At 40.0% G+C, this 16,271-nt stretch overlaps 1 protein-coding gene across 8 annotated transcripts in view; it reads right to left on the minus strand.

Annotated features, from left to right (window-relative positions):
* Window positions 1-373: 373 nt before the first annotated feature.
* The window catches only part of LOC149257288 (Zn-dependent exopeptidases superfamily protein), a 169,178-nt gene continuing 153,280 nt past the window's right edge, over window positions 374-16,271 (minus strand). For all 8 annotated transcript variants that reach the window (XM_089413889.1, XM_089413883.1, XM_089413896.1 and 5 more), the window contains 4 exons: window positions 1,690-1,829; window positions 1,507-1,579; window positions 1,184-1,258; window positions 374-841 (listed from right to left, as the gene is read on the minus strand). In XM_089413889.1, the coding sequence (XP_089270015.1) occupies window positions 476-841; window positions 1,184-1,258; window positions 1,507-1,579; window positions 1,690-1,829 (654 nt within the window). In that variant the 3' untranslated portion in view covers window positions 374-475. The remainder of the gene's footprint in view (window positions 842-1,183; window positions 1,259-1,506; window positions 1,580-1,689; window positions 1,830-16,271) is intronic.

Here is a 16,271-nt window from a genome sequence, read left to right on the forward strand (position 1 = left end):
ATATACCTGCCTTTTGACCCATTCAAATGCACTCGTATATTTCAATAAAATCAGTATAGTTTTTTCCATGAAAATAATTTGAAGGTTCTGGGTTCTGATAGCTCTCAATGGGAAACTTCAATCATCTGCCGCAGATGCACAACGCAAATATATCATGACATCGAAAAATATGAATGAAGCAAGTCCTTACAGAAGTCATGACATCCACCAAATAAATTTTGAACATTGATACAATCATATATGTTCTAGAAAGAGTATAGGCTTATATACAACTGTAATGTATATATTGTATTGCCGAAAAAGTGTTTGAAGTATACTTATCCTCAAAATGAGAATTGTGTCAAAGTAAAACTACCAAAAGCAAGAGCCGTCGACAAAAAAAATCTGAATCTTCAGATTTATATCAATCAATAAATAGAACAAATACAAATTTAATCATACATTAAGCCTTTCTGCACCATAGAAGTTCAGCGCTCTAACTCGGCTTATAAAAGAAGTCCAAGGCAACCTGTGCGCAAGAAATGCGTTTGGATACTTTGTAACATAATAAAATCAATAAAAATGTTGATAGCATGAAAAGAAATTGAGATATTTTTCTCATTTCTTCAGTACCCCACTCAAATCTTCTATCAAACTGTGTAATAACTGACTGTCCATTTCTCCATACCTTCCTACTAGTATGATAATCACTACGAATTAAATCCCGGTTCTGGTGTTTCTTAACTGTAGACATGTCATTGCCTTCTAAATTTTCAAATGCTTCAGTAGATAAATTATACAGTCTACTGGCGACGTCCATAAAAACTCTGAAGAATGCAGTACACCAATTTTCAAGTACACTCTGCAACAAGAGCCAGAAAAAGGATTACAGTGAACAAGAACAAGCCTCACCATATAAATATAGACTCATATTAACTCGAGACAAGTTAAAGATGACGAGGTGAAATTGATTCACCACAATGTAGGCTAAATTTGAAGCAAATCAACTTTACGTATGAGCTGTCCCTATACAATAAAACCTTCATCCTCTACAATTATTTCATTATAAGAGAATTGGAAGAAAATATTGAGGATATCTCACATCTAAAAGAGCTACTCCAGAAGAGTCACTTGAATGCAAGATCTGAATAAAAGGAGAATAATCTACATGTTTAAAGACACGGGGGCTTATTGTCTATGATACCTCAAAAACAGCAGAATCGGTTGGATTGAACAATTTAAAACAGTCATTACTGGAGGCATTTGGCTCCCCATATATCTGTTTAAGAGAAGACATGTACAGAATTAGTACTTGTATCTAGAGCTGATTTGCCGATAAGAAGCAAAACAAAGACTGTATAAAGCACAATGATCACTTAAATAGGTTCATAATTCTTTCACTATTACTTTTTATTTGACAAAATGAATAATGATTAGTTAAAACTAACAGTTTTTACCCATGTAGAGTTAAAGTGCATTTTTTCAAGTATATTCAAAATAAGGAAGAAACTAGACAAACCCCTTTACCTCAAATGTAAATGCCATTGGTACTTTGACAATCTCATACATGTAATCTGTTGAAGTTCCATGTGCTAAATACCTGCAAAGGAATATACTAAGCTCTCTGTCCTTTGTAATGCCAAACGACATAATAATAAATAACATACTCAAGACAACTCCAGCAATATGAAATAAGAAATTGAGGCACACCCCACAGATCCTCCGCCAGACCCAACAACACAATTGTTTTTGCAGTGCAGAAGGTTCAATCTTTGGAGCATTAGCTTCATTAAATGTGCTGTTGCACCATTTGGTGTAGTATTTTTGTGATCAAAGGGCATAAACAGGGCCTGCAAGAGGAGGCATTGCTAGTCAGAAGTCAGTGCAGCAACATTTAACAAAATAACACATTCTGAAGTAATCATAAAGATATGAAAGTCCTTCCAAAGTTTGGGATTCATTTCAGGAGAAGATATATCACAATTCTCACCAAGAGGTAAAATAAAATAGTTTGCCAAGAAGAGAAATCAAGCAACTCAACCTTTCTTAAAACCTATTACTTTATGTATGTACTTTCATAAAGCTCAAATATAGATTCCAGTCTTGTTATTCTCTCTATCACATCATTATTGTTTGTCATTTGGGTCAATCAGCAGGATCCCTTGTGGAGGACATAGTTCATTAGGATGTGACAGGCATAAGGCAGGCATGTATAGATGAATGAGCAAATTTATGGAAACATCGCTGACAAGTGTGACAAGCAAGTTGAGGTCAACAAGCAACAATAATAATGCATATATGCATTTAAATTTTATATAATTGCTTTTTTGAGAAGCCCCAAGGGTTATCTCAATCAGTTGAACCATCTGCACCAGGCATGTTGCCCACAGGGTGGCCATAGGTCACAGGTTCAATTCAAGTTGAATCCCTCGGGAACACCAGAGGCTATCATGGCTGGACGGCGGGACGCTAATCTGCCCTACACGTGGATAACCTGGGGAAGAGGGCATGATCCCACAAGGTTTTCTATGGAATGAATATATATATTCTTAAGCAGTTACAGATAAATGAGAAGCCTTTAGGAAACGTCACTGAAAAGAGTGTCAAGCACGTTGAGGTCAACAAACAGCAAAAATAATGCATATATGCATTTATATAATTTCTTTTTTTAGAAGCCCCAAGGGTTATCTCAATCAGTTGAACCATCTGCTCCAGGCATGTTGCCCACAGGGTGGCCATAGGTCACAGGTTCAATTCAAGTTGAGTCCCTCGGGGACACCAGAGGCTATCATGGCTGGACGCTAATCTGCCCTACACGTGGATATCCTGGGGAAGAGGGCATGATCCCACAAGGTTTTCTTTGGAATGAATATATATATATTCTTAAGCAGTTACAGATGAATGAGCAGCCTTTAGGAAACATCACTGAAAAGAGTGTCAAGCACGTTGAGGTCAACAAACAGCAATAATAATGCATACACTAATTTATTATAATTGTATCCTTAAGCAGTTATAGATTAATGAGCAACCTTTAAGAAAAGACATAACTGAGATGTGCCTCAAGCAAGTAGAGGTCAACAAGCAGCAATAATCATGCCTATACTCATTTACATAATTCTGTGCTTAAGCAATTATAGATGCTAAAAGATGTATTGTATCACCATGGAATCCATATAAAACCAGAAAAATCCACAAAGAAAAACGGAGTATGGGCAATTCATTGACTTGAAAGAGAAAAACAGGTGCTGGACGTTAATTTTCCACTGTTCTATGCTTAGCACAATCACTTATTCCAGTTCTTCTTCAATTAGCAATCACTTTTTCAATAAATTCAATCTTCCAATGACAAAAACAAATTGTAGATAGAATAGTAATTCAAATGCAATAGAAGACAGCCAAGAACAAGAACAAGAGAGATACGAAATTTGGTCAAAGACCAAGGAAAAACTCACAATGGGGAAAACCCTTTCAAAATTCTTCTATTAGATTGTCATCAAATGTTCAGAGAGATACAATGTTCCAATTCATCAACAAAGAGTCAAAGGTCAAACTTTGACTATCCAATCCAACTAACCAATATCCAATAAGAGATAATACCAAAAGTCAAATCAGATCCAAAGTCATAGTCTGCAAATTTTGGTCAAAGTCAACAGCAGTCAAAGATGCCCTAACCAGTCAAATTTCAGCAGTCAAAGTATTTGGCCTTCCTTGCTGGTCAAAGATCAGTCAAAACAGTCCACAAAAACTGGGTCAAAGGAGAGAGAGAGCCTGTGGTCAAACTTCAGTCAAAGGTCTGCTGTCAACCCCAGTCAAACTGCCCAGAAAAATTTGGCTCCTTCACCAATCAATTTGGCCTTCCAAAATCGAAATTTTCAAAGTCAAAGATGGTCAACATCTGGCCAAACTGTCCCAATCAGAAAGTCAACACAGAAATCAGACTTGTCCTCCTTCCTTTCGCACATGTGAACACGGACCTCTTTATTTCAGACCTATACGAACCAATCAAATGAGAAGAGAGAAGATGTGATGAGTTTATGATGCTCCAAAGTGATGTGACATGATGTGTATTTATATGTGGTGGAAGAGACCCAATTTGTCCTCTAGGGCGACCTGAACTTTTGTGCACTTGAGGATTTCACCTTAAAATTTATATTTTTCCTTGACCAAATTAAATTCTTCCAAGGGCTAGTAGGCATCTTTTTTGATGAAGAAGGTTGTCCAATGGAAGGAATTTGTCCCTGAGCCGCCAAATTAACACTGAAAGACCATGTAAACATTGTGAAATAACAATAAACTTAAGAAGGGAATTTATCGTTATATACCTTCCAAGTGTATGCAAAGAAAAATGGAAAAAAGGAGTAATATCAATTATAAAATAACAGTAACCATCAAACTGTCTTAGCACTGTAGATACATGGATCAACACTTTCCAGTAATGTATGAAGATAATGCTACATAATTTAAAAATCGTTGTTTAGGGAATAAAAAGGGTTCTGGAAGTTCACGACCACAAAAACTATAAAAAATAGAAAACTGTTGAAATAGGAAACTATGCTGGAAATTAGGAAACTGAAAGGAAACGGTGTTGGGGGTCCAAGTGGAATAGGTGGGTGGCCACCAATATCCACCTGAATCACTTTGGACCATGTCTCTGATGAAGTGCTATCTAATCTCTATGTCCTTGGACCTATCATGAAACATTGGATTTTCTGAGAGCTTAATGCAACTCTGATTGTCACGGTGAAGCATAATGAGCCACATCTCAAGACCAAATAATCCTGTGAGCATATTGACAAGCGATATGGCCTCACATCTCACTCGACTCGTCGCCGTGTACTTGATCTCTATTGAGCTATGTGCCACTGAGTGTTTCTTCCTGCGATACCTTGAGATCATAGTTGATCCTAAGCTAAAACAACAGCTTGAAGTACTCTTCATGTACACTGCACTCCCTATCCAATCTACATCTGTGTAGCCCTACAACTCCACTCCACCAACTCTAACATACCTCAATCCATACTCTATTGTACCATGAAGATACCTGAGCACATGCTTTGTTGCCACCCAATCAGCGCTCCCCAGCTTCACCATGAACTAGTTGAGTTTGTTTACAACAAAACAAATATATGGCCTAAAATTGACCAAATACTTTAGCGACTCGATCAATTGTTTGTACAAGGTGGAGTCAACCAACTCACCCTCAAAAGAACTTAGCTTCCTCAAGTTGGTGATCATAGGTGTAGACATATGTTGGTAAACAGTAATTCCAACCTACTGCATTAAATGCTCAGCTGTCTCAGAGTTTCTGGATATTTCTTTAGCTTCTTGAAGAAGCCATTGCCACCGACAGTCTAGGCAATCCAGAAACTTCTTCTATTTGTATAAATAACTCTCTTTGGTAATCAAATGATCAAGTTGTTGTTCAAGTGTGCATTCTCTGATTTCGTATCAAAGCAAGGTTGAGTGTTGAGAGCATAAGATTCTTCTGTGAGCGATCAGTGTGAGAGATCGCTGAGGCTGTGACAACAAAAGTTTGTGTGTGATGCCTGAAGTTCCCAGTGAAGGGCGAGCTAGCCAAAGGATTGAGGTCACTGCCTCGCTGTGTGTGAGTTTTTTTTCTACAAGAAGAGTTGTTGTGAACTTGCAGTCCATTGCTTGTGTGTAAGATTGTGCTAGTGCAGAGGACTGGTTCGTGAGGCTCGTTGGAGGGAGTCGTTTGTTGTCAAGGAAACCGAGTTGAAGATTTTAGGGAGTTTCCTGTTGTGCAGAAGTGCTAATCAAAGGAGCCTCTTGCTGAGAGCATGGTTGTCTGTAGTTGTATCTCCTGCCTCCTGCGGAGAGCGTGGCCGTTGAAACAATATCCGATTTTAAAGAAATAAATCTTGTAAGGATTGAATTCAATGGTGTTTCGAATTAAGTGGAAAATAGTTAAAAGCTTCTAGGTTTAAATTTATAGTTGTTGTCATCTTTATTAAACTCAAAGCTTCAAGTTTGAAGTAAATAATATAAGTTGGTGGTCGTTGTTTTTTGTTTGGGTTATTAAAAGAAAAATAATTGTCCGTGAGTGTTTTTAATTGGCAGTTTTTTTGAAGATAGTTATGTAGCCATGGAGGAGAATGGAATTTTTTGTTTGTGATTATTGAATAATATAAATTAAAAAAAATGTGGTTAAAGAGTAAGTAATATTAGTTAAAGATGGTGTTATTATTTGTGATTAAGGAGCCATTAAAGTTAGTGGTAAAGAAGGTGTTATTATTTGTGATTAAGGTGCCATTAAAGTAAGTGGTAAAGAAGGTGTTATTATTTAGCCATTAAAGTTATTGGTATTGGTACTTAAGGATTCATAAGTTTAGTACCATGGCTAATTTGGCAGAATCTTATTTATCTGACACTAACAAGCTAGATGGTGAAAACTATGCAAATTGGAAGTTTAGGCTGCAAACTTTGATGGAAGGCTACAATATAAGGACGATCATGTCTGGAGTTGAAGTCAAGTCAGTGCCCCCTCAAGCCACAGATGCTGCAATTCAAGATTGGAAGCGACGAGAAAAGAAAGTGAAGGTGCTTTTGCGGATGTCCATTAAGGACAACATTATTCCACACATTAGAAAGTGCAAAACATTCAAGGAGACATGGGACACTCAAAAATTTGTATGAGACGAAGACTACAAATCAAATATTGTATTTAAAGAGTAAGCTTCTTTCAATTAATATGGAAGAAAAAGAAAGTGTCAGTAATTTTATTTCTAGAATTAAGGATCTAAAGGATAAATTAGGTGACATTGATGAAACAATATCTAGTACAGACTTGGTTACTGTGACATTAAATGAAATGCTTGATGAATATCAAGTGTTTATCACTGGGTTTTCAACTAGAGAGAAGGCTCCTACGTTTGATGAGTTGGAATGTATACTTATGCAGGAAGAAGAGCAGAGAAGAAGTCTTAAACAGAAATCTCTCAATTCAGATTTAGCATTGATGGCTAAAGCGAAGCAGTCCTTCAAAGGAAAACAATGGGAGAAAAATAAAGGCAAAAAACCACAAGTAAAATCATTTCAAGGTACACCTTCACCAAGGACAAATGCCGAATCAAGTAGAGATTATGTGTGTTATTACTGTGGAAAACTTGGTCATTTTGCTAAGAATTGTATGAAAAGATGGTCTGATCAATTTAAACAAACAAGACATTCAGGAAATTATCTTGATAGAGATGAAGCAATTAGTCATGACTTTAGCAAATCTTAAATTGTTTGTGTCCAATGTTGCTTTATCAGTGGAAACTGACGATAATAATGCTTGCTTTATAGATTCTGGTGCATCAATCCACAAGCCATGCAAAAGAGATTGGTTTGATACTTATCATGAAGTTAATAATGGCGCACACATCTATTTAGGAGATAATAGATCACATGAAATTAAAGGATATGGTGATATAAGTGTTGCAACGCCTAATGGACAAGAAAAACAAATTCAAAATGTGGTGTATGTTCCAGGATTAAAGAAGAACTTAATTTCAGTCTCTACTATTACAAATCAGCATTTAAAAGTTGAATTTGTGAAATCACATTGTTTGGTAAAGGCTGTGCAGGACAACTACAAGGTTGTTGCAAAAGAAATGAGAGTTGGAGGATTATACAAGTTGGATGTAATGAAAAATGGGAATCAAGCTTTGACATCAACAGACATGACAAATATAGAGCTTTGGCATCAAAGGTATGGACACTTAAATCATAATGACCTAATGTTACTACAAGAGAAATTGATGGTAGAAGGCCTTCCAAATATTAAGAGTGAACACTTTGAATGTGAAGGTTGTGCACTAGGAAAACAACATAGGGAAGAATTTCTTGTGCATGAAAATAGCAGAAAACGTGAAATACTTGAACTAGTGCATATTGATGTATGTGGTCCAATGTAGGGAAGAATTTCTTATGCATGAAAATAGAAGAAAACATGAAATACTTGAACTAGTGCATACTGATGTATGTGGTCCAATGCAAACTAAGTCACTTGGTGGAGAGTATTACTTTCTTATATTTATTGATGATAGCACTAGATACACCTAGGTGTACTTTATAAGAAATAAAAGTGTTGTGTTTGAATACTTTAAAGCATTCAAGAGTATGGTTGAAAAGCAAACAAGAAAGAGCATTAAAATTCTTCAATCAAATAAAGGTCGTGAGTACACTTTAGGAGCTTTTGTCAAACACTGCAAACAAAATGGAATTATGCAACAATTTACAGTACCAAATACACCTCAACAAAACGGAGTAGCTGAGAGAAAGAATAGAACATTAGTTGAATATGCTCGTAGTATGTTAAAAAGTAAAGGACTTTCTAACAGTTTTTGGGTTGAAGCCATTAATACAGTTGTATATCTCAAAAATAGAAGCCCTACAAAGTATCTTGAACACAAAACACCATTTGAAGCATTTTATGGTTGTAAACCTAAAGTTAGTCATTTAAGGATATTTGGATGCAAAGCCTTTGCTCATATTCCTAAAGAGGATAGGAGAAAATTATATGCCAAAGCCATCAAATGCATTTTTATTGGATATTGTACTAATCAAAAAGCATATAAAATGTATAATCCAAGTACTCACAATGTCTTTGCAAGTAGAGATGTTATATTTCATGAGCATGCAAATAAACAAATAAAAAAAGATGAACATAATGTATGGCATGTTGATTTGGGGTAGCATCGGATGTGCTCTAGCCATGAAAATTGGTCAGACCCAGAAATAGTTTGGACAGACTATACCCGTTTGGGAGATATTAAAATAATTAATATTTTTAATGGAGTTCGTAAGTCTAAACTTAGGAAAAATAAAATATTAATGGGTATTAATATAAAACTTGGTTAGAAGGTTCCAAAACATGGATCAAGCCAAATCTAATCTTAGCCGTTGATTAGAGATTTAATCTCGATCGTTGAAGGACCAATGAGAAAAGTATAAGAGTAGGCTTGAGGATCAGTTGGAAGACACACCAGAGTGATCAGTCATTCAATTTGCTAGAGCGGGGTTGCTAAGCAAGTCGAATCAGTGATCAACAGCTAGGGGCAATGAGTACTGGACAAAGAGGCAAAGACAGTGCCAAGAGACCAGCGCAGAGGCAGAGAACGAGAAGCAGCAGCCAGAGCAGGCCATGCGAAGCCCAACAGAGACAGTGCAGAGGCCAAAGGGACTACGTCATCCACGTAGAGAATAGCTGGGGTGACGCAGAGGGTCCCAGAGGCTGCGCAATGCCTCAAAGGCTAACGTAGAGACCAGAAGGGCTAGTGCAAAGCTTCAGAGTCGTTGGAGAGGGTTTCCTGGGGTAGGTTTTCTAAATACATGTTTTCGAATAGAGAGGTATGCTGCTAGTTATTTTTCTCTGTCGGGCGAGCTAGTTTGGCACCCAATTGTACTCAAGGAAATATTGCATAATAATAAACCCTCAGAAGCGCTGGACCGGTTTTCCCGCATTGGGTTTTTCTGGGGACATATGTCCAAAAATAATGGTGTCACTTGTGTGTTTGTTTTCTTTCAGCTGATGATCTGTAGATGTTGAGACTGTATTGTGTTTATTTCGTTATTTATATGTTTCAAATAACTTGTTCGAATTTAACAAGTAGAAGAAATAAACCAGAAGAATAAAAATTAAATTTCTAACGGACAGACTTAGAAATTTCAACATGTTATCAGAGGGTGGTTGTAGATCACAGGAAAGCTGAAGGCATCAGCTAAACAGAGCATTTGTAGCAGAATCAACTGTCCCGAGTGACAGAAGCTAATCCTTGCAGAAGCGACAGAGGAAGGGTTGACGCAGAGGGACTGCGTCATCAGTCCGAGCTAGAGAGAGGCCAACATAGAGGCTAAGGAGGGCAAAAAGAGGCTCATGCAGAGACCAGGAGGGTTGACGCAGTTGGCTGAGGGAGCTGTTTTGCCAGTGTTGAGATTGCGCAGAGCCTAGAGGCTCAGTCCTTCAGTTGTTGGGGCATAGGAAGCTATGCGCAGTTTGCGGGAGCGAAGTTGGTGGTGTATTGTGGGCAGAATAGTACCTAATAGGGAAAAACCAAGGTAGAGGGAGTTGCTACCGAGCAAATTTCTAGCCAAGGAATCTGGATCAGTGTTGTAGGTGCACAGAAGATCGAAGAGGTGCAACTTGACGATTGGCAAGAGGATTTCTAGGAGGGAAATCGGGACTCAGAGGGAGTCTAGCAGAGAACTTCCAGGCGGGAAGTAGAGAGACTCAGCAGGAGTCGAAAGGAGAACTTCTAGAGGGAAGTAGAGAGACTCGAAGGAGTCGACAGAAGAGCAGAGAGATGGTCGTGAATGGACTGAGAGATCAAGACAGGCTGGACGGAGTGTCCAACTTTGTGGTCTAGAAGGCCAGGATCTTGTTCATTCTAGATAGACATCACATCAAGGGCTTCGCCTTTAGAACAATGGCTATCCCATTTGACTGAGCAGCTAATAAGAAGTACGAGGAGGCAATGGCCAAGGCAAAATGCATCATCCTTGATGGGGTCAAGGATCATGTGGTCCAACATATTGCCGAGAAGGAGACGGCAAAGGAAATGTGGGACACCTTGAAGACGTTGTACCAGCATACTTCCGTGCAGAGGAAGATGTTACTTGAGAATCAGCTGCGGTCATACCAAATGCAGAAGGGGGGGCAGATCGATCTCTTCCTCTATCAATTGAAGGAGATCTGGGACCAACTGACTTCCATAGGGGCCACACTGGATGAGGAGATGATGGAAAGGACCGCACTTAACGCAATCTTCAAGGAGTGGGAGATATTTTTCCAGAGCATACTGGGCAGGGCGGATCTTCTAGATTGGGAAGAACTGTGGGCGGCTCTTTGTCATGAGGAGATCAGGCGATTGAGCAAGGCGAGAAGTAGCAGCAAAGGAGTCTAGATCAAGAAGGAAGAGGAAGAGTATGCAGCTCTGGCATTTGCGGGAAAGCAGTAGAAGAGGAAGAAGAAGGACCTCTCCAAGGTCAAGTGCTTCCACTGTGGGGAACTGGATCATTATGCGAACCAGTGTCCGAGGAAGAAGAACAAGGGAGAGGCGTCTGACTCTAAAGCAGCATCAGCGAAGGCAGAGAAGGAAGTCGAAGAGGATGACAATTGTGCCATGAGTGCTCACATACCTCTAGAGAATAGGTGGGGAGACATCGAGCTGTAGTTAGGAGGACTATAGCGATGAGGGGCAGGATCCTTAAGGTACCCAACCTCTTGGATTATACCTTGCTACGGGAGCCCCGAAGAGTAGTAGCAGGATTGGCGGATGTCCGTAGAGACTTTGCAGAAGTCCCCGAGCAAAGTGAGGCTAGCAGGCTGCAACAATGCGAGATGCACGGAGAGTGCTGCACCACTGCAGGATGGCACAGAGAGGTATGCAACAGTGCGAGATGCAGGGAGTTGTTGCAGCAGCGCAAAGGTCAATAGAGGGAGCACTTGTTAGCGACAGAGAGAGCTTCAGCATTAGGAATGTTTCTAGGCTGACAGGGATGTCAGAAGTTGGGTAGATCAGTTACTTACTTCTCATTCACTGAGTTGCAGTGCAGTAGCAGTGTGCAGTAGCACGATGTAGCATGATGAGAGGGGGTTGCAGTGCAGATGCAATGTTGGAAGAAAGGACTAGCAGCAACACGATGGAGCTGTCATATGGATGTAGCAATGGCAGTGGCAGGGGTATGGGCAGCAGTACAGGATGCAATAGTGCAGAGGATGTTGGGCGGGGACGCCTAGCATCAGCACAGGTACCAGTGTCATATAATCAAAGTGATGCTCAGTGTGGAGTATTACTAAAGCACAGTCCTTGCTAAGAGGGAGTGATGATTTGGGGTAGCATCGAATGTGCTCTAGCCATGTAAATTGGTGGAGAGGCTAAAGCACATGAGATCTCCAAGACCCATAAATGGTTTGGACAGATTGTACCCGGTTTGGGAGATACTAAAATAATTAATATTTTTAATGGAGTTCCTAAGTCTAAACTTAGGAAAAATAAAATATTAACGGGTATTAATATAAAACTCAATTAGAAGGTTCCAAAAGTCATGGATCAAGCCAAATCTAATCTTAGCCATTGATTAGAGATTTAATCTTGGTCATTGAAGGACCAACGAGAAAAGTATAAGAGGAGGCTTGAGGGTGAGTTAGAAGACACACCAGAGTGATCAGTCATTTGATTTGCTAGAGCGGGGTTGCTAAGCAAGTCGAATCAGTGATCAGCAGCAAGGGGCAGTGAGTACTGGACAGAGAGGCAGAGACAGTGCCAAGAGACCAGTGCAGAGGCAGAGAGCAAGAAGCAGCAGCTAGAGCAGGCCACGCAAAGCCCAGCAAAGATAGCGCAGAGGCCAGAGGGATTGCGTCATCCACGCAGAGAATAGCTGGAGTGACACAGAGGGTCCCAGAGACTGCGCAGCGCCTTAGAGGGCTGACGCAGATGCCAGAAAGGCCATCGCAGAGCTTTAGAGTTGTTGGAGAGGGTTTCGTGGGACAGGTTTTCTGAATACCTATTTCCAAATAGAGAGGTATTGCTGCCAGTTATTTTTCTCTGTTAGGTGAGCCAGTTTGGCACCCAGTTGTACTCAAGGAAATATTGCATAATAATAAACCCTCATAAGTGTTGCACCGATTTTCCCGCATTGGGTTTTTCTGGGGACATTTGTCCAAAAATAACGGTGTCACTTGTGTGTTTGTTTTCTTTCAATTGATGATCTCTAGATGTTGAGACTGTATTGTGTTTATTTCGTTATTTATATGTTTTAAATAACTTGTTCAAATTTAACAAGTAGAAGAAATAAACCAGAAAAATACAGATTAAATTTCTAACGGATAGACTTAGAAATTTCAACATGGCATCCTCCTTATGACAACTTTAAAGAAGAAGAAGTTGTGGAATCATCTCAAGCTCAAGAAAGCATGGACATTCCAGAAGACATTTCAAGAAGTCAAAGTCCACAAAGAAGTGATGAAGGCACTCCACAAAGAAGACGAGAAGGTACTCCACAGTGTAATGAACCTCTAAGAAGGTCAACACTTCAAACTCAAAACCCTATCAGGTATAAAGATTATGCTTTAATGTCTCAAGTAATGATTTTTTTGAGCCTTTAAATTATGAACAAGCTAAAAATCATAAAGAATGAATGGAAGCTATGAAAGAAGAATATGACTCTATAATGAAAAATGAAACTTGGGAATTAATAGGATTGCCTGAAAATAAAGTCCCTCTAGGATCAAAATGGTTGTACAAGACAAGATTTAATGCAGATGGTAGCATAGACAAGTATAAGGCAAGATTGGTTGCAAAAGGTTATTCACAAAAGGAAGGTATAGATTATGAAGATACCTTAGCTCCAGTTGCAAAAATGAATACAATCAGAATAATGATAGCATTGGCCACTAAATATGATTGGAAACTACATCAATTAGATTTGAAGTCAGCTTTTCTAAATGGGGACTTAAAAGAGGAGATTTATTGTGTTCAACCAGAAGAATTTGTAAAGAAGGGACAAGAACATCTTGTCTGCAGGTTAAAAAGGCCTTATATGGACTAAAACAGGCACCCAGATCTTGGTATGAGAAAATCGACAAATTCTTCTTTCTGCAAGGATTTAACAAAATTAAAAATGATCCTAATTTGTATATCAAGGCAGATAGAAATGGAGATATAGTATTAATCTCTATATATGTTGATGATCTAATAATAACAGGGAGTGCTGATAAATTGATTAAGGATATAAAAAGGAAGTTATCACAGGAATTTGAGATGAAGGATCTTGGACAGATGCACTATTGTCTAGGTCTTGAAGTATGGAGAGATGATGGAAGGACTTTAATCACACAAAGCAAATATACAAACGAGGTACTAAAGAGATTTCATATGAATGGATGTAAAGTAGTGAGTACTCCATTGGAACAAAATATCAAATTGAGAAGTGATGATGGAACAAAAGAGGTGAATGGAACATTGTATTGACAATTAGTGGGAAGTCTGAATTATCTCACTACCACTAGACCAGACATTGCTTATGTAGTAAGCATACTTAGTCAATTCATGGCTAAGCTTCATGAAAACCATTGGATAGCTGCAAAAAGGGTCCTTCATATTTAAAGGGAACTATCAATTTTGGTATTGAATATACTAATGATTTTTGTTGTCACTCACTGCATTATGAGTTATCAATTGCCCAAAGTGCAAAAGAGCAGTGAAGTTTGAAGCCATTTCCCAAGCCACAGAAGCTCTCAAAGTTTAATCGGACCCCCTTTGTTGGATAGTGCTTAGAACAAGCTTTCCAACATTAAGTGGAAGTCCAAAAATGGACTTTTGGATCAGAAATTAGAGCAGATCTAAACTGCCCTTTGATAGCTAGAAAGCAAAGAGAAAAGACCAAGGGAGGCTCATCGCAATCAGAGGTCAAAGTTTCCAGCAACAGCAGAGGAGGGCAATGAGATTAGCGATCAAGGATCGCCGATATCGCAAATCGCATATCGGAGGTCCCAACAGTCAAGAAATATCGGCGGGGTAAATCGGTGATCGGCGATTGCACTCCGGGAGCGCATCGCAAATCGCAATCGGCGGTCGAAGGCCCATGGCGCATAGTATATCGGCGTTGAACGAAGCAAAACTCTGATATCGCATATCAGCGATCGCAAGGGTCAAAGGGTGCAAACAAATACAAATGTCATGAAACCGTCGAAGGCCGATAACCTTGAAATCGCCGAGATTCAGGCCTCTAGTGTTAAAGCGCCAAGGAGGGCAGAGGCCGATTTACAAAGGAAATTAACACAAAAACAGGAGGCAGGCAGGCCTTTTCTCTCTCCTCCAACAGGCCACATGGCAGAATACTATTGGTCCCAATAAACTGACGTGGCAGCTTACATCAGCGTGACGTGGCAGTATAGAAGACACGAGGCAGGCAGATTCAGCGTTTTAAGGGGTCGAAAGGGGCCAAAACAGGGTGACATGTGTCACCACTCACAAAGTGACACATGGCACTGATGACGTCACCAATCCTGCAGATCGGCAATCGCACAAAGCAAAGGTTCGTCCTCCGCCGAAGTCTCTCCTGGATGCGATATTTTATACAATTAATTTAAAATGTTGTTGGGTCCGTCCCTTTTTCAAAGGCCGCATATCTATTAAACACCCCCCATCTCTGGACGGCCCAAATTGACTCTGCCTTGATCAACAGCCCCCAGGCCTTTTCGGCCCCCCCAACCATGTTTCCCTTTATTGGCAGGGGGGGGTCCAAAAAAGCAATTTCCCCATCGGCCCTCCGCTACGTGTCCCTCTCATATCATTTCGCACCCCCCCTCACTTAGCACTTACCACTCACGACCCCCTCCAAAAACCACTCATCCACACACTCTCTCCTGCCAAAGGCCCTTGCGCCCGAGAACGAAGCACCTGGTCACAGCCCCTCGATTATGCAAGAAGAAATGTAGACAAGGGCTAAACCAAAGGGGGCCAAGAAGCATCGAAAACCGTTGTTCTGCAGCGCCTTTAAAAGTAAAAGTCTCGCTGCCATAAAGCCCCGATAGTATGGTACAAGGTTTTGAAGGTGGCTGGGTCGGCAACTGAAGCATTGAATGAAGGCATGGTGCAGTGACAAATCAGTATGGGTGGCTCAGGAGGATTAATGGCTCAACATGGAGCTCCACTCAGATACACAACGAAGGACTGCCAACACAAGCTCTGCTTCTACTCTGCAACAAGCAACCACAGTCGATCGCTATCAGCTCAAGAGAGGGGAGAAGTCGAGCAATTAAGATGAAAGCGATGGGAACCAGCCACGCTGCAAAAAGAGGCACATCACCACGGAGACGTGGCCTGATCAGAGGCCTTCACAAGAACAACAGCGGGACACTTCCTTCCATCATCTTTTAGTTTTTCCTTTTCCTTATTATTTCTGTAATTTCTATATTTTCCAAGAAGGGACCAAATCCTAATTGTAATCATTTTGGGCAGCGGAGCCTTGTGCGCCAAGACAGCTAGTCTAACAGACAGTTGGATACTTGATGAGCCCCAATTTTGGTACAATTTGGGCTCATTTTGGCCTATTCTACTTGCTCAAACCATTCATTTTTTATTGCTTATGCATGCATTTCTTAGTTTATTCATGTTGTTTGTAGGAAGAAGGGTAGGCACTCTCTCTACGTGACTAATGCATTATGATTCCAGGTTTTGGCATTAAAAGGGAGCAAAAGACAACGAAAAAGGAGATAAGGAGACAACGAGGTGGCACTGCGGGTTTTAGGAGAGGTTGTCCACGGTTCTAGGGACATCCCTCGT

This window comes from Pinus tabuliformis, chromosome 6, assembly GCF_031772625.1.
Source record: "Pinus tabuliformis cultivar Carrire ecotype Pingquan chromosome 6, CPIR1, whole genome shotgun sequence".
Classification (NCBI taxonomy): domain Eukaryota; kingdom Viridiplantae; phylum Streptophyta; class Pinopsida; order Pinales; family Pinaceae; genus Pinus; species Pinus tabuliformis.